A 19,661-nucleotide genomic window follows, 5' to 3' on the forward strand; every position below is an offset into this window, starting at 1 on the left:
GAGACATTTCTTTAGTTTATCTACGGAACGTATCTTTAAGGCCTGGGGCCCTGCGTTTTCGATGAGACATTCGTTAATTGTGTTCGTTCAATTGATGTTAGACCACTAAATGCCAATTTTATTTAATTAAAGCGTCAGCGACAAGTGTTTAAACACCATTTTAACACTATGTTTACAGGTGCAGATGGGAAACCGTTTGCGTGACTTTCACAATGCCCCATTATCAATCTAAAATACTTTAGTAGTAGGTTTTGTCCTAGGCTCTGTTCTAAGACACATTTCTTCAGTAGGATATTACTACTATGTCTTTTATGCTTTATTATAACATTATTATTATATTTTTGCACTGTTTAGTTTCTGAGAATAGCCGAATATAGTTAAAACGAATTTGCCTGAAATGATGTTCCTGAAACACATTGAATCTAAGTTTTAACTTTTCCCTAAGTAAACTTCGTAAAACGGGCCCCTGCATGGTTCTGAAAGTAGTAGTGTAAACTATTATAGAATTTTACATCCTGTGTCCGTTCAATGCGTACATGTTATCTGCAGGTTACAAATAGGACTAATGTTTTCTTATAATGTGTTTTTATATATAGATCCCTAAGGGAAAAGTTGAGAGGTTTGGGCTTCAAATTAACCACCCGTAAGTCAAGGGTACGCTCCTCGTGGTGAATAATTTAGCCAAAATTATAACCCGTAAAACCAACGTTATAACTATTCCTGTGGTGAAGTTGTCAGGTATTCACATATCACAAGTTAAGGGACATTGTCAGGTCAATAGACTTAAATCCCGCCATTAAGATCAAAGTCACCTAACATTTCAAACAGATTTTTAGCTCGACTATACGAAATATATGGAGAGTTATCCTACTCACCCCGGCGACGGCTTCGGCGTCGGCGTCTTTCCGCGTCCCCACCTTGGTTAAAGTTTTTTTTACACTTTCTCTTTTCTCTCCTTATCTCTGTAATTACTTGATGGATTTGCTTTAAACTTAAAATAGTTATTCCTCATCTTCATTTTGATGCACTTTCACTCTCTCAGTTATTCCTTAATGGATTTGATTCAAACTGAAATTAGTTGTTCCACATCATCTTCCACATCACATTACACAAGGCCCATAACTCTGGTACCAATATTTAATGAATTATTCCCCTTTTACTTAGAATTTTAGGTTAAAGTTTTGATGCACTTAAACAATATCTCAGTTATTACTAAATGGATTTGATTCAAACTTAAAATGGTTGTTCAACATCATCATCCCCATCATATGACACAAGGGTCATAACTCTTGCGCCATTATATCATGAATTATACCCCTTTTTTCTTAGAATTTAAGGTTAAAGTTTTGATACACTTTCACTCTGTCTAAATTATTACTAAATGGATTTGATTCAAACTTGATATAGTTGTTCCATCTTATCTCCCACATCACATGACTCAAGGCCCATAACTCTGGTACCAATATTTAATGAATTATCCCCCTTTTTAGATCACCTGAGCAATGCTCAGGTGAGTTTTTCTGATCACTCCATGTCCGGCGTCTGTCTGTCGTCTGTCTGTCCGTCAACATTTAGCTTGTGAATGCGATAAAGGCTGTATTTTTCAACTGATCTTCATGAAATTTAGTCAGAATGATTACCTTGATGAAACCTAGGCCGAGTTTGAAAATGGGTCCTCTGGTGTCAAAAACTAGGTCACTAGGTCGAATCAAAGAAAAACCTTGTGTATGCGATAGAGACTGTATTTTTCAATTAATCTTCATGAATTTTGGTCAGAATAATTACCTTGATAAAATCTAGGCCGCGTTTGAAAATGGGTCATCTGGGGTCAAAAAGTAGGTCACTAGGTCAAATCAAAGAAAAACCTTGTGTATGCGGTAGAGGCTGTATTTTTCAATTAATCTTCATGAATTTTGATCAGAATGATTACCTTGATAAAATCTAGGTCAAGTTCGAATATGGGTCATCTGAGATGAAAAAGTAGGTCATTAGGTCAAATCAAAGAAAAGCTTCGTGTATGTGATAGAGGCTACATTTTTCAATTGATCTTCATGAAATTTGGTCAGAATGATTACCTTGATGAATTCTGGGCCGAGTTCGAAAATGGGTCATCTGTAGTCAAAAAAGTAGGTCACTAGGTTAAATCAAAGAAAAACATCGTGTATGTGATAGAGGCTGTATTTTTCATCTGACCTTCATGAAATTTTGTCAGAATGATAGCCTTGATAAAGTCTAGATCAAGTTCGAATATGGGTCATCTAGGGTAAAAAACTAGGTCACTAGGTCAAATCAAAGAAAATATTTGTTTTTGCTTCAATTTTAATGATAATTGGTCAGAATATTTTTTTCCTGTTAAATCACTAGGTCAAACATGTTTACACTGTTATGGTGTATTATGGTGTGTTTCTCAGGTGAGCGACCTAGGACCATCTTGGCCCTCTTGTTACTTAGAATTTCAGGTTAAAGTTTTGGAATACTTTCACTCTATCACAGTTATTACTAAATGGATTTGATTCAAACTTAAAATAGTTGTTCCACATTATCACCCACATCGTATGACACAAGGTACATAACTCTTTCGTCAATATTTCATGAATTATGCCCACTTTTACTTAGAATTTAAGGTTAATTTTGATGCATTTTCACTATATCTCAGTTATTACGAAATGGATTTGATTCAAACTTGAAGTAGTTATTTATTCCACATCGTCACCCACATCATATGACAGAAGGTGTATAACTCTTGCATCAATAATTTATGAATTATGCCCCCTTTTTGCTTAGAATTATACTTATATAGTGTTTTGATACATTTTATCTTTACCTCTCTTATTACTTAATATTTTTGACACAGACTCAAGCTATTGTGCAATATCTTCATCCACCATTGGAGTCATTAAACACTCCAGTGACAGCTCCAGTTTCCTCAGATGTGCCCAGTTTCACTATCCAGCATCGAAATAGTCGAGCGCGCTGTCTTCTGTGACAGCTCTTGTTTACAGTTCCTTTTTCTTTTTACCACAACAGTATTTTATCACAAATGTTAAGTATATTTCTATGTATAATTTGAGTGTAACTATGTAAAGGACAGCGATGTATTTAAAAACTCTTGCCTTTTGTCAAAGTACATCTAGTGCACAAAACTTGTCAATATTAACAACTAGTCTTTTTTGGTATTTTTTATATGTTAAAACATCGATTTACTTTCATACTGAAAAAGAAAGCTATTTTCTTTAAAACTGTACATGGTGATAAATTGCTCTCAGATTTGATATTTATCTATACAAAGGCGTATATCATTTGTATAAATTAACTATTCTTTTGACATTTTATACATGTAGCTTATTGTGTAAATTACGATTTATGAGCGACTGTTTGCTTATGAATTTTACATTACCTTCGTGCATTTTAAAGTAATAATTCATGCGGGATATATTTATATTATGCAAAGTACGTCAACGTCGAGCTCCAGTGCGCTTTTCTTCATTTATGAAATTATTTTCAGCGTAAATTTTGTAGTTATTTCATGCATAAAGATAAAAAGTCTAAACGCTGTTTAATTTATATATACAGATGTTTATAAAAACGAAACATTTCTCAATGCATTCTGACAGACGTTTCGGATTAAAGTTTTAAAATTTTACTTATCTTGTCATTTCACATGGCGTTAAAGTAGTAAAAACGAATTATAGCATTGCTATATATATGGTCCCTTTTTTGACCCGAAGCTTGTAAAACAATTTTGATATGAAATTTACTTCCGCTGTTTTTTCTTTTCCGGGAAGAATGTTTTTGCACAATTCTCTAAATTGTTAGGGCATTTAAAATCTACACATTTGACCGCAAATAGGCAGCTGATTTTTGAGTTGGGGTGGGTGGTTGTGGCGGGGGAAAAACAGCAAAGTCCAACCACAGACCCCCCCCCCCCCCACCGTCCTCCTTGATGATGTAAACATTAAGAAACAGAAGTATATATTTTAAATTCATATGTCTTGTATGAAATGTGAGTTATTATGTTTTATATACGTGCACCATTCTTGTATGTACTGTTTTACACCAGTATTGAATGTGGTTCGATAAAAGAATAAAAACAGCCAGTATAGAAAGTTATTAAACAGACATGTTTATTCCTGTTTAGACATCTCTATTCTTTAATGACCAAACTATTGATTCCTAATCAATAACTGTTGTGGAAAAATCGGCTTCTACGCAAAAGCATTGTCAGGAATAATTAATCGTTCTATAAAATGATACCGGGCCGATACTGGTACAACTGTAATTCCATAATGGGACAGCAGTGGCGGTTTCTGTAATGGGTTTGGTAAAGGATTACATTCACCTCCGCAGTTTCTATTGCAGTTGCTTTTCGACATGTAATATATTATAATACGGTTCGTTTTCTAAAATATGTTATTAGCAGTTATACGATGTGACCTATAAATACTATATAGTATACTATACACCACATACATATGATATAACGTCTACTAATTATTATGCCTATTAATATGGGTATACTTTATAACAAAGTCAGTAGAAATGAAATGTATCTGACTGTTATTCACAACTGTGTTGTAATAGCACTGTTACGCCACAATCACTACCATTTTGAGGTGTAACATAGCATAATACACAATATGCATATCATAAAAGCAATAAATTGCAACTTAAATAGTCTTAAAGTTAAAAGCTGACTTTGGTGAGCCAGCTGGCTTTCCAAAGGTAGACAGTTCTACCTTGTAACTCTCTTGTTCTTTTAAAACAAATCTGAAAGTGACCCCTGAATTTGACATGACTTAAATCTAAATTGACGATATGTTTATTGGAAATTTCAAAAGTTACCGACATGTAAGTCCTGAAAGTAGGCCGCTTAATGAAGCTATGTATATTCAGTTGTTTTACTGTACGCACATGGTATCTTGAAGCGGTTGCAGATTCGATCTCGACGCTGGCGGATATTGTTATAGCTATTGTGTTGTAACTGTTTATACAGCCTGTGCCATTTAAGTGCCTTACATATGAATAACTTCATGTGGCAATGTAAGAACTTTAAAGCAAAATTGCTGATTAATTATCGCGAATACACAAATACAAGAAAAACGCGATCCATTAGTAGTGTTTGTCAAAAATATTATAAACGCTTGTTTTTCTCAGTTGACTATTAGGCCACATCTTTATTTAGATATTTTAGATAAAACAGCTTTTATCCTTTTTAAAAATATCTTGATACATTATAGCTGCGATCAAAACAAAATTTAAAGGTCCAATACTAAGGAAAGTGAACATTTTAATTTCTTTTAAAAAGCACAGAAACTATTTCATTTTATTGGAAAATGAAAGTTGGTATGTAAAAATTCGAAATAAATCGCAGTATATGTACAATTATTTTTATATGAAGTATGAAGAAAGTTAAAAAGACCTGGGGGGTCATTCTGTCGAATCATTGAAATTTCAACATAATACACATACATTTCTTTGAGTTCAAAAGACCTTCTGTAAACTTTGACCTGCCAATCTTCATTATTTAGTGTCTTGCAGAAGTCTATGCACTGGCTATGAAAAAAATTGCCAACTCACTTTCCCTTAGTAATGGACCTTTAACATTCAATATTATACACTTACTAAATATTGAATGGCTTGCCGGTCAAAGTCATTTTAGTGTTTTATCACATGACATCAGATGTAAATTTTCATTTTTGACTTGAGCCTAGCAAAATTTAGCGTCGAAATATAGACCGAACAGTAGCACAAACATTTAATAATAAAAATGATGATTCATTTGATAAACGAAAACCGTCACAAAGGTTACCCTGTGTTTTGATAATGACATGTAAAATGTTTGCACAGTCGTATCGTTTTACTGAGGTTAAAAAAATATTTCCGGCTGCTTGGACATCAGAATGTGTCCAACTACTTGGACATTTTGGGCGATGGAGGCCTCAGGTTACAATGAACAGTTTGTCGCGATTGTAAATTTGATTGTGAGAAACTACCTTTTGTCGACAACATCTATGAATGTTTGACCTCTAACAGCTGTGAGAAAAATAAAGTTTATAAAATTTAGGTATTTTTTGGTTGAATGGCTAGTTATATTTTACTAGGTAATCTACAAAATGTCGGAGAACTTTCAAGCTAATATTTGTCCAGTAGAATAGTTGAAATTAAAATATCTATTTGAGAGACTGTGCAAAAACTAAATGTACCTGAAGAAAAGTAACTGCATTATTTCAAATTCTCATTTTGCTTTTAATTCTGTGTTGCAAAAAAGTGCTACGTTTTTATATCTACACCTTTAGAAAATACATGCTTTCAAAAATTGTTAAGGGAGGTAACAAGACTTTCAAAAGGGAGGTAATCAAAATATAGTGACATTATTAGACATATCAGACATAATAAAGGGAGGTAATTAGAAATACTTTTTAGCTCATCTTTTCGAAGAAAAAGTAGAGCTATTGCAATCGCCCCGGCGTCGGCGTTGGTTAAAATTTTTGATAAACTTTAAGTCACATATCTCTATTACAATCAAAGCTATTGACTTGAAACTTAAAAATACTTATTTACTATCAAAGTCTACACCAGGAGAAACAATCCCCTAACTCTGATTTGAATTTGACAGAGTTATGCCCCTTTTTAACTTAGCATTTTTGATTAAAGTTTTTGATAAAGTCAAATATCTCTTTTACTATCACAGCTGTTGACTTGACACTTAAAATACTTATTTACTATCAAAGTCTACACTAGGAGAAACAATCCCTCCCTATAACTCTGATTTGAATTTTGACAGAGTTATGCCCCTTTTAACTTAGATTTTTTTTGGGTTAAAGTTTTTGATGAAGTTAAAAAATATCTCTGTTACTATCAAAGCTTTTGACTCGAAACTTGAAACATTATTTACTCTCAAAGTCTACACCAGCGGAAACAATCCCCATAACTCTGTTTGAATTTTGACAGAGTTATGCCCTTTTTAACTTAGAAGTTTTTGGTTAAGGTTTTATAAAAAAGTTTTTACTGGCAAAGATCTAATTCAGAATCAAGCACTGAGAAAAGTCGAGCGTGCTGTCATACGGACAGCTGTTGTTAATTTACTGGTCAGATATCAACATTTTTAAGCAGACTAAGCCTATGTGATAGAATACAAGGAAGTAACCATTGTATATGGTCCCAGTCTCGTGCAGTTCATCTTAAAGGGACACAACTCCTAATCTATATAATAGTATCATTTTTTCCATGCAGTAACGTTTATAAAATGACGGAAATCTAGTAATATTTAAGTATGCATTTTCGGAGAACAGTGTTATTCCATCTATTTTATATAATGTTTACAGTGTGATCCACACGGACTCACTAAAGTGGATAGATTACAGGAGTTGTTATATAATAAACATTGCCTATTTGTCTAAAACACAGTAATACACTTAGTTTTTACTTATAATCATTATTATTAATAAATAAAAATTCTTTCTCATTTTAAAAGATATGACGTATCTCTTTGAAGGAAAAGGGAAAGTACATTGTTGTAGATAGAGGAAAAGTGAAATTATCAACTTAAGATTTGCATTCATTACGTATTCAGTAAATTGACTTGGAGAATATTTCGAGGAAGCACTATAGGGATATTGTTTAATTAATATTTAGCAAATATTAAACGTTCCTTAAATAAAGAGTAAGAGCAAACAGTTCTTTGTGTATCTTGGTGTCAGGTGAAATTGTACTTCTTAAGTAAATTGTCGATTTGAATACGAACTGGTGCAGCACACAAGGTAGATTCAGTTGTTTGAATACGAACTGGTGCAGCACACAAGGTAGATTCAGTTGTTTGAATACGAACTGGGGCAGCACACAAGGTAGATTCAGTTGTTTGAATACATGTCATATCTATGTACATTCCATGCGAAAGGCTGATTAAAAAGATCCCCGTAGAATTGATCGAGAAGTCATCCTCCTGTGGGATTCAAACTTGTCGAAAGATATATTTGAAATATATTTCGATTCCCACTTATGTATAAGTTGTTATACCCCCACTAAAGATGTTTGAGGGGGGTATATAGGAGTCAGTTTTGTCGCGTCCCGTCGCGTCCCGTCCCGTCCCGAGGGGGGTATATAGGAGTCAGTTTTGTCGCGTCCCGTCCCGTCGCGTCCCGAAATCTATTATCTCAGTTATTACTAAATGGATTTGATTCAAACTTAAAATACATGTTTCACCTTATCACCCACATCATGTGACACAAGGTGCATAACTCTTGACACCAAGTTTTCATGTAAATATGTCCCCTTTTACTTAGAATTTAAGGTTAATTTTGTTGTATTTTCACTCAGTTATTACTAGATGGATTTGATTCAAACTTAAAATAGATGTTCCACCTCATCACCCACATCATGTGACACAAGGTGCATAACTCTGACACCATATTTTTTATGAATTATGCCCCTTTTTACTTAGAATTTAAGGTTGATTTTGATGTATTTTCACTATATCTCAGTTACTACTGAATGGATTTGATTCAAACTTAAAATAGATGTTCCACCTCATCACCCACATCATGTGCCCACATCATGTGACACAAGGTGCATAACTCTGACACCAAGTTTTCATGAATTATGTCCCCTTTTACTTAGAATTTAAGGTTAATTTTGTTGTATTTTCACTATATCTCAGTTATTAGTAAATGGATTTGATTCAAACTTAAAATAGTTGTTCCACCTCATCACCCAGATGATGTGACATAAGGTGCTTAACTCTGACACCAATTTTTTTATGAATTATTTCCCCTTTTACTTTAAATTTAAGGTTGATTTTGATGTATTTTCACTATATCTCAATTATTACAAAATGGATTTGATTCAAACTTAAAGTAGATATTCCACCTCATCACCCACATCATGTGACACAAGGTGCATAACTCTGACACCAATTTTTTATGAATTATGCCCCTTTTTACTTAGAATTTAAGGTTAATTTTGATGTATTTTCACTATATCTCAGTTACTACTGAATGGATTTGATTCAGACTTAAAATAGATGTTCCTACTCATCACCCACATCATGTGACACAAGGTGCATAACTCTGACACTAATTTTTCTTGAATTGTGTCCCCTTTTACCTAGAATTTAAGGTTAATTTTGATGTATTTTCACTATATCTCATTCTGATTGGCTTAGAGCCAAAGGGAAGTAACCTTTTTTTTAAGTTTCGTACTGAGTTTCTTCCCCTTAAATTCCAGGAATTAGTCTAATTTTAGAAATCCTATTTTTAGATTTTCAATATTTTAGGTATTTTTCTAACTTTTTTATTATAAGTCCTATGTAAAAAGTAAATACATTTTCTGTGGTAACATGGGTCGGTTAGACATTTTTTGTATTCACTTTTAGTGTATCTCTAATATTAGAGATTTAATATATTTACTAGTATTACCATACTAGTATTATACTAGTATTACTTATATGTGGAAGCCCAGGATGAAGTACTCCAAAGTATTTTTAAGATTTCTTATGGTTGCCATTCTTCTGTGACAAGACCGTATGGTGGGGGTATGAGTCACTCCTGTGACAGTTCTAGTTGATTATAGCTCTGAAAAATAAGATTTAATCAACGTGAAATTCAATTGTCACAGTTCCATATATAGCTTATCAATATAAAATATAGAATTTAAGCAAAATGAAATATTACATATTATTCAGGTACCATATGCGCAGTCAGTTAAAATAAAACAAAAACAAGAAGCTCATCGTCAAACTTGGGAGTTTTGAATTTGTGTCCCTACGCGTCTACTGCGTATTATTATTTATCTTATATCAAGATCAAGGTTACAATTTGTCTGTGTTATTTAATAGTTTGAAGGTATTTTGGGTAAAAATATAATGAAAAACTATCGCTGCATTCACAGGTGAATGTATCTTTTCATGCCTCAAGTTGTTTGAAAAGGACGATTACATTGATGAAAAGTTTCCACAAATTTTATTTTAACTTTTCAGAGAAAGCACTTGTATAAATTTACAGCGCAGCTGTTTGTGATTTTGTGCACTGCACTGATAAGACATTAGATGTATGATTCGGTTCATGCACTCCTGTCTAGACATATTATCCCTTATCATGCTGGACGCGATTGATTCTGCCTTTGCGACAAGTGTAGATCATGATCAGTCTGCACATGCGTGCAGTCTGATCAAGATCTGCACTGTTCGCCATTCAGTCTGTATCTTTTTGTAAGCACCCCTTTTAATAGTTAATGGTACTGTCCAAATTGAAAGATGGACAAGTTCATTATAGAACTTTCGCAGGGTAAGAGTTAAGCTTACAGTTGTAACAGGGAGAAAAAAGGCCAAAATATAGCATCGTTACATAAAACTATGTTCAGATCACTTACATTGTATATGATTTATTCATACTCAGATTTTCCAGCCACGTTTTTTGTTTTGATCATTTAAATTGATATGTTTTGATAAAGGCTGTGTTGTCGAAAATCTAATAAAGAACTGTAAAAACTGAAGGGAAACGTTTAAAAAAAAGTATTGGTATTGCTTGGACATGTAGGACCACATTCGTAACAGATCGCATTTGTAACACGTGTTACAAATGAGATCGCATACGTAACAGAAATCAAGCACATATGTAACAATTTTTGTGACGAATGTGATCGATGCCGATTTTTGATGTGACATCTGATCACATTTGTCGCATGTCATTTTCAATCGGAAAAATGAACAAAAAAGTGCATTTTTACATCTGAAACACATTTGTAACATGTTTTAGCTCACTTGTACGAAGTGACAAAGTAAGCTATTGCGATCATCCGTCCGTTCACATTTTTTTTCAAATATGACAGAGACAATATTTATCATTTGATTTTGACAAAACTTGCACAGAACTTAATATAGATCTATATCTCGGTTCCTTTCGAAAACCAGCCATATCACCTTATTCATCTAGGAGTTATGGCCCCTGGAATGGCAATAATTACTGATTTTAGCCTTTTGAACCCGATTAAGACCGCATGTTTTGTTATTTTGACTCAATATGCATACAACTTATATATCTATAAGATCTCGGTTCCTTTCAAGACAACCGTATTGCACCATTTATTTGACTTCGAGTTACGGCCCCTGAATTGGTAAAAAATGCTGCTTGTGAAGACATTGGAGACTACATTTATTATTTGATTTTCATTAAACTTATATAGGATCTCACTTCCTTTCAAAACAGCCATATCGCGCCACTGATCTCAGACTTATGGCTGAAATGGCAAAATTTGCTTATTTTAGTCTTGTTAACACAATAGAGGCCATATTTATTATTTCATTTTGATCAAACTTGTATATCAGTTATATAATAACATGTATTGTGTAGTATTACTCATGTGAGCGATAGTGGGCCATGACGGCCCTCTTGCTGATTAGAGGGATATTTCCGGTTAGGTTAATATCTCGGTACTGGTTGGTTATCTGGCAATAAAACTTGGCAAGAATACCGAATGGTTATCATGACTGGTCTGTTCATAGTACTTCATGTACATGTCACTTATAAACTTCTCATTTTAGATTTTGCTTTGTAAGATTTCATTTTTATTAAATGCATGAATACAAGTATATGAATATGTATAATTAAAAGGGAAGATACACCACATGCGATCCCTGTTCAACTTTTATAATCGGCAATTCGATGGTTGTATCGCTTCAACAACAAATAAAGCGCACTCGAAAATCAAGATCAAGGCAGTCTCAACTAACATAGAAAGTCTTGTTAAAGCTGAACACTGGGTATATATACATCTATGTATACTTAAAAATAGTGACTGGCTTGACAAATCGAGGACTGCTAATGACTATTTTTCTGATCCTGATGTCGTCGGTGTCCACGGGTTCGCTGCAAGATAGGGATTTCGTTTTCGTTTTGTTTATCTTTGTCAATTCGCATTGCTTTAAACATAAAAAACTTAAACTGACGACAAAAGAAATATGTCCAACTTAAAACTCTGGCGTGAACTTTATTGGATTATATTTACTATGAGAGTTGTCTTGCCAGGCCTGGTGTCAGCATTCGTATGGAAACACTCTTATTTTGTATCTCTATAGGAGCGGCACGAGTAACTCCATCGGTGAGGCTGGTGCAGTGGATAGTTTTGCAGATTACGAAACCGGCGGAGCGAGTTGAACTTCTAGTCAGGGCCAGAATTTCCAGAGATATTGACAATGTGTCTTTCATCCACCTAGTTAATACCTTACGTGTATCAGTGCGTTTTACCAGACCCGTAAACGAACACACGAGTGTAAACTCGTATATGAGCCAGGGTATAATTTCAGTTGAAATAAATGGGAAGAACTTACCGTCGACTAGAGTGTCGAGGGACACACGTTCGAGACCGGGTGAAAACTACTCGTATCTGTTGCTATTTTCGTTACTCAGTGCTGTTTCTAGCTGGGAAGTTGTCTGTTACTAACATAAAGATACTGTTGTACTGATTTTAATATTACTGACATTTTTATCATCATTATCATCATCATCATCATCATAATAACCATCATCATCTTGGACTGGTCCGTTTTAGGATTAATGATAAGATTAACTGCCCGAAACTGTATTACTTAAATACTGTTGAAAACAGGCGCTCTGAATCCAACAAACAAAAATAATATTCATCGAAACCATTCTACAGGGTCCCAAAATTTGAGACGTTTGCAGTAATAGATGTAATATGATCACTACAGATTGTCAATAAATGGTGGTTATTTGTACCAAAGTATTTGGAAATCTGACTAAAGCGGGTTATGATTCGGGCACAAACATATATATTACAACAAAATAACAAAACCAATGTAAGTTCAAAGCTGTGAACTTGATCTTGGATATATACATGTAGCAACAAGGATCATGATCTCAACACACCTTCTATCCATGATGATCATTTGTACCAAATAATTTGAAAATCTGACTATGAATGGGCAAGTTATACCAAGGACATGAACTTATATTTATATATATAACTGCACGAACGCACAGACTCCGCTATTTCACGGCCGGATTATAATAAAAGAAGGCCTACAGACGGACTCAGTGGGGTGAGGGTAATTAGAAAATAAGGTGTATTTTCTTAAAATCCCATAGACATTAGTTCGCAGCACAAGGTCGGACCCTCCTAGACTTAAGGCTAACGACTCCGTCCATGACAAGTTGTATATAATTTGTCCCGTGACATAGCAGCTTCCTGTTTGTCAACCAACTTGAAACAGCTCTGGATGACGAACTATAGCTACAAATGTATGTCGCCACCGGGTTCGAACCAGTGACCTGAGCATGTTGGTCTACATTTCAGCAAGTCGAGGTAACAGTAGAAGTAGCTGAAGTTGTAATTATATTAAAGTGGTAGTGGCAATGGAAGCAGAAATGATTATAACAATTGAGCCACGTCACGGAAAAATTGGCATTCGGACATTTTCGTGAATTTCCGGAAAGTCTATATTTAGGCTGACCTGTGCATTTATGCATCTGAATCAGAGTCAGAAAATTTCATATTCAGGTAGAATAAGCCTTCTTTGAAATAACAGCGAACGGTGTGGGCCATGATCAGACTGCGCGCATGCGCAGGCTGATCTGGGCCTACACTGGTCGCAAAGCCCCGAAGATTCCCGAAGGCCCATTTTCTCATGATGCGGCTCAAATAATTTTATGATGTCATTGACCTCGACGACGACGACGCTAACTTGTGATGGTGCTTATGGTAGTTATTTAATGATGTTGCGATGACAACCAACTCATTGAACATTTGCAGTATAAAACTCAACATGATACATATGTGCTTCTCATGTCAACCCCCATGTTGGACAAACACATTCGTAACACATTTTACCTGTTACGAATGCGATCGCATACGTATGAAATCTGTTACAAATGCGATCTGTTACAAATGTGGTCCTACAGGACAGTTCCCTAATTTACAGCAATTGAAAATGAGGAAGGTTAGCTGTTTAGGGAACCATTAAATACAACAGACACCACACACGATCCAAAAAGCATAGATTGGTTTTTTTCCTTTGGACACTTTTACATATAGCTATACTCAGAAATGTCATTTCGTTGCTTGTAATGCACAATTCATCAGTTTGCACGTGTTGTTTAAGATGAAAGGGTATTTAGTTTTTCTTATGCTGTCCATAACGGTTTAACCACTAGAGTAGTTTAGGTGTCGACCGTTGAACCCGAGGGTTGTGAGGTCGAGCTCCACTTTGGTCTTGCCACATCTCATATGTCACCAGTACTTTAAGCTTTCTAATCAAGCTACCGTCCAATAGTATAAACTAAAATTGCACTAAAACTTCGTCTCGCTTTGTGTGGCGGACGTCTTAACTGCCATCAAGTATAGTGTTCTACGTTATTTTGTTTGTCGTTTTGGTTATAGAAGCATGATAATGTTCTGTAATTGCAGATTAAAGCTTTTCCTAAAAGTAAGTTTGTTGCGAACGCGACTGGCAACTAGGTAGTTCTTTGACTGGTTATTAGAAAAAGACGTGAATCTGATTAAGACGAGGTTGGGTGATAATGTGAAAAAAAAATATGTTTAAGTCTTGCGTACTGTGACTGATGATTTTGAATAAGATGTATGAATCTGTTGTACTTTGACAATAGTTGGGCAAAGACATGTAAGTCTGACTTCATTTGACTGATTAGTGGAAGTGGTTTGTGAATCTGGCTTCGATTGAGTGATGATTGGAATCTAGCGTAATTTGACAGATAATTTAATTATATACTGACGTTGGAATCTTTAATGCGAAGTGTAAATTTATTTTGATAAGAGGTTTTAAACTGTTGCACTGTGACTGATGTTTCACCATGACTGATGGTTGGAATAAGATGGGTGAATCGGACGTACTTTGACTGATGACTGAAATAAGATATGTGAATTTGACGAATACCACAATGTTTATAGTCATTGATAGTTTAATTACTGTTCTCATTTTATCCAAATAGATCTAATATATCCTTTGCTTAAGGTCAAAATGAAACCGAATATCATACTTGTTGATATGTCAAATATTGAAGTTTTGCTGTTGAAATAGATTATAAAGATCTAGAATCCTTTTGAAATTTCTGGTGTTGGATAAAGATCAACAGTTGAAGGCCTTTTATACATTATTATACATTATAAGTCATTTTAATGATTCATTTTCATTTACATATTGTCACGCAAGCTTGTCAAACTATATTGACTCAGTGGTAAAATTGTACATAGTAATCGAAGCGTAGAAATAAAATGATTTTGGTAATCGTATCTTAGTGGTAATGTTAACAGGTTGAACTAATTCGTCGCCCACATTGTCGCTGTTTTTAAACCGTGAATAGTCATACAAGACAATATTCATACACGTGTCTCTAAGAACTTATTTCCTTTAAAGAGAAATTTTCTTCTATTGTATAATGAATATATATTCTACCTCTGATTCTTGAATGATTTGGAGAAGTTGTCTGTTACTTGTGGGATACAAGATAGTAAATTGTACATAAATCCGGAAACACTGGTCGCATATGTTAAATATAGTGTTATTACACCCCCCCCCCCCCCCCCCCACACACAGAGCCCTCTCGAAGCGAAGCCACTTTCTTAGAGCAATTAAACATTTACTTTTCAAAATGCTTTTTAAACTAAGAAGTTTCAAGGTGCTAATTGTGGTCATATATGTAATAAATACAAAAGATGATGCACCTCAAGTCCTTTCATCAACTTACTACTTACTACTACTTGAAATAATTTCCCCAATGATGTTATGTGTATGCAATTTTTTGTTATACCACAAAATATTGTAAAATTATATGGTTAAAAACCAACCGCAAATAGGTTCAACAGACTGCGGACAGCCACAATCGACGTGCAGCTTGTCACAATTGACTGAGGTAAAAAGATTCTGTTAAGAGCGTTTAAGCATGAATATGCTATTTATATAGCACATGTTCACGTCTTATGAAATAAGATTTCAGTTTATGTATGTCTTCAGTCTGATATTCAGATAACATACAAAATGTCAGTGATTATATACAGGTCTATGTCCGTCCTTGCCTGAAATAAGGGGTGGAGGCGGCACTGGGGGTCTTCCTGGGAAATTGCTCATTGATCTTAGCCGATTCGTTGTAACTTAAAACCCAGAAACAAATAACGACATTTCAATGTTTTGAAATTCAATATAGCAAAAGAGATCTATATATCGATATATTAAATATTCATAACTTTCCTGTACTCCTGCCTTCCTGTATTCGTGCCGTACGAGTTTGAACCCACTACCTCGCTATAGTCAAAAATAATTTTAACTCAAACTTTTTCTATTTTCAGAGAAGACCTGAAATCGGACAGCAACGTAGATAATGGCTTTGATAGAAACAACAACAGCAATGAAAACGACGACGTCGGTATTGGCAAGACAGATAACACCAGCAGTACCACTGGGAAACACACACCCACTACCGACGGCCCGCCTGACGATATCCGTGCCTTTTACGGACATCCGCTCACAGCGGCAACCGCATCGGCTAATGACGCTGACACGCATGCGTCCGCAGTGGCCCTCTTGCACGAGTACATCAACCTCCCTGCCCTGGATAGAAGCGGGATGAAAATAGGCGACAAAATCAACTCTATTTACGACATAATGAGGTACATATCTAATCTCTAGGCAAGGGAAGTAAATCTTGCATAAAAAATTGTAAAATAATTGTGAAAGCTTTCCCTTTATTTAAAAATGCTTGTGTGTATACTGGAAAATAAATCTGAGAACAGTTAAATGGTATAAAGGTATTTACAAAACGGCAGTTAAATAAATTATATATCATATCTTAGAGATGGGGATGTAATCTAGTAAGATATGATTTGAAAAGACATAACATGTTATGGTAATATATGTTTTATATTTGAATAATATTATAATATTGCAACAACATGTTATGCACAGACTTCATGGTGGCCCAAAGAGTATTAAAATACTAAGCTTTCTTTTCCGGACAAAACTTCGTTACCATTAATGAAATTTTACAGCAACCAGGAATTAGTTTTGTTTGCAATGCAAAGTATCCGACTTCTCCTTCAAGATGATGGTCTAGGGCATCAGAAGGGTCCTAAAACATTGCAGTTCCTTCTCTGGGTTATACTTCTATTAACCCTTATACAAATCTTAAATAACACAATTTTGTCTGTCTGTCTTCAAAATCAAGGTCAGACCAGAAAGGACACAAGTATTGCACTTTCTTGTTCGGTTCATATTACGTAACTCGTATTCTGATTTTATTTTGAGTGTGAACGTGGTACCCATCCTCAAATATGCAAGCTTGTTGTCTGTACTACACAGTTGTTGACTATACTTTGCTTTGTAAACTACTCCTGTTCATACTTAACCGTATTCAATTTAAAAAATAATAACTTCTCAAATATGGTAATATCAGATTGATACAACTAATTTACTTCGTTTGGTATAAAACCATAATAGGTGCGAAATATTTACTTTTCAGTTAGTTTCATTGACATTAAGGCACCTTAAAGATTCTTAAAAGAAAGAAAAATGTTAAAAATATCCCAAAAGTTCTAGACGGTAATTGTCTCCGTTCGAGGATTTCATTCCAAAGAAAAAGAACACGACAGTTTTTGCACTTTGTCTTACAAAGTTCAGACTGCCTCAACCTTGGAAATTTCAAGGTCTTGTGATTGTATTCAAAAATTATAATAGGGACTGAACTTCCTGTTCATAAACAAAAAGAAATAGAACATTATTTTGCAAAAAGATCTGTTTCACGCATGCGTGGACGAGATATCATTAACTTGCTCAAGGTTACAATATTGAGCAATTCAATTTTACATTTACAAGTTTTTTAGTTTGCACATTAAGTCATTTTGATAAATATAAACGGATATTTTCGATTTGTTTGAAAGAAACATCATAAAGAAGAAAGTTTTACTAAAGACTGTAAGTTAAGGTTTGTAGATGGTACTTTTTGCGGGTTTATATACATTTGTTCTGCCAGAATTAAAGAAAATATTTTAAAAATCTCCTCTGCAATAAAGCTTGCAGTTTGACTTCATTCGTTCGATTGTTATAGAGATGACGGGTCGTCTGCAAAGGTTGAAACCGGAAGTGAGGGGGACGGTGATTATATGCAAATGTTGCAGACGACATTAGCCTCTGAAGTGGACAAATTCTTCAACAGGGATTGTGGCGAGGATACAACTGTTGTCATAGCAACAGAAAATACTAACTGCCCTGTCAGCATTGCAGAAGAAGTGATAAATGAGGTAAGTGAAATATGCATGTAGTTGCTAAATGCAGCAGTTCTTAGTTCAAATATGTATAATCTTAAAAAGGTTGAAAGTTACGTTTAGTTGAGCACATACAAGACATTTGTACGAAACTACTCTAACACGCATACTCAACAGTGTACGGTATGGAGCGGCAAATAAATGTTAGCTCAATCCATGCCACAGCACTGTGAAAATCAAAAGCCACGACATGTATTTTATTTATGCCTGATATTATTTTCAATAACATATTGCAGTTTTGTGGATTGTTATATTCACGCTGTAAATTGAATCCAAATACATAAGTAGCTACTGCCGGTGACAATGTCATATCACAACAAATTAAGCATGATATTGTTGGCACTAGCTTCTTTAATATCTGAAGCGTCTAGTACACTGTTATTACGTTGTTCTTTCACGTTGTGATTGAGAGCTATGCTTACAATTTATGTCATGTAGAAATGCAGAAAGGGACTTATTGTACCCCCCGACAACAAAGTTGTAAGGGGGGGGGGGGTATACTGGTTTCAGGTTGTCTGTCTGTCTGTCTGTCCGTCTGTCCGTAGACGCAATCTTGTGCGCACTATCTCTCCTTATCCCCTTGACAGAATTTAATGAAACTTCACACAAATGATCAGTACCAACAGTAGTTGTGCATGGGGCATGTTAGGTTCTTTTAGAAAAAAAATTTGCAGAGTTATGGGACTTTGTTTTTTTGTTACTATACTATATACATAGACACAGTCTTGTGCGCACCATCTCTCCTCATCCCCTTGACACAATTTAATGAAACTTCACACAAGTGATCAGTACCAACAGTAGTTGTGCATGGGGCATGTTAGGTTCTTTTAGAAAAAAAATTGGCAGAGTTATGGGACTTTGTTTTTTTTGTTACTATACTATATACATAGACACAATCTTGTGCGCACCATCTCTCCTCATCCCCTTGACACACTTTTATGAAACTTAACACAAGTGATCAGTACCAACAGTAGTTGTGCATGGGGCATGTTAGGTTCTTTTAGAAAAAAAAATGGCAGAGTTATGGGACTTTGTTTTTTGTTACTATACTATATACATAGACACAATCTTGTGTGCACCATCTCTCCTCATCCCCTTGACACAATTTAATGAAACTTCACACAAGTGATCAGTAACAATAGTAGTTGTGCATGGGGCATGTTAAGTTTTTTCAGAAAAAAAATTTGCAGAGTTATGGGACTTTGTTTTTTTGTTACTATACTGTATACATAGACACAATCTTGTACGCACCATCTCTCCTCATCCACTTGACACAATTTAATGAAACTTCACACAAGTGATCAGTAACAACAGTAGTTGTGCATGGGGCATGTTAGGTTCTTTCAGCGACAAAAATTTGCAGAGTTATGGGACTT

The 19,661-nt window shown here is 34.8% G+C and overlaps 1 protein-coding gene across 3 annotated transcripts in view; it reads left to right on the plus strand.

The window, feature by feature from the left end:
* LOC123523670 (uncharacterized) overlaps positions 1-19,661 on the plus strand; it is an 80,903-nt gene that overhangs the window by 45,297 nt on the left and 15,945 nt on the right. For all 3 annotated transcript variants that reach the window (XM_053537833.1, XM_053537835.1, XM_053537834.1), the window contains 2 exons: positions 16,315-16,635; positions 18,069-18,261. In XM_053537833.1, coding sequence (XP_053393808.1) covers positions 16,315-16,635; positions 18,069-18,261 — 514 coding nt within the window. The remainder of the gene's footprint in view (positions 1-16,314; positions 16,636-18,068; positions 18,262-19,661) is intronic.

This window comes from Mercenaria mercenaria, chromosome 3 (genome assembly GCF_021730395.1).
Source record: "Mercenaria mercenaria strain notata chromosome 3, MADL_Memer_1, whole genome shotgun sequence".
NCBI classification, from domain to species: Eukaryota; Metazoa; Mollusca; class Bivalvia; order Venerida; family Veneridae; genus Mercenaria; species Mercenaria mercenaria.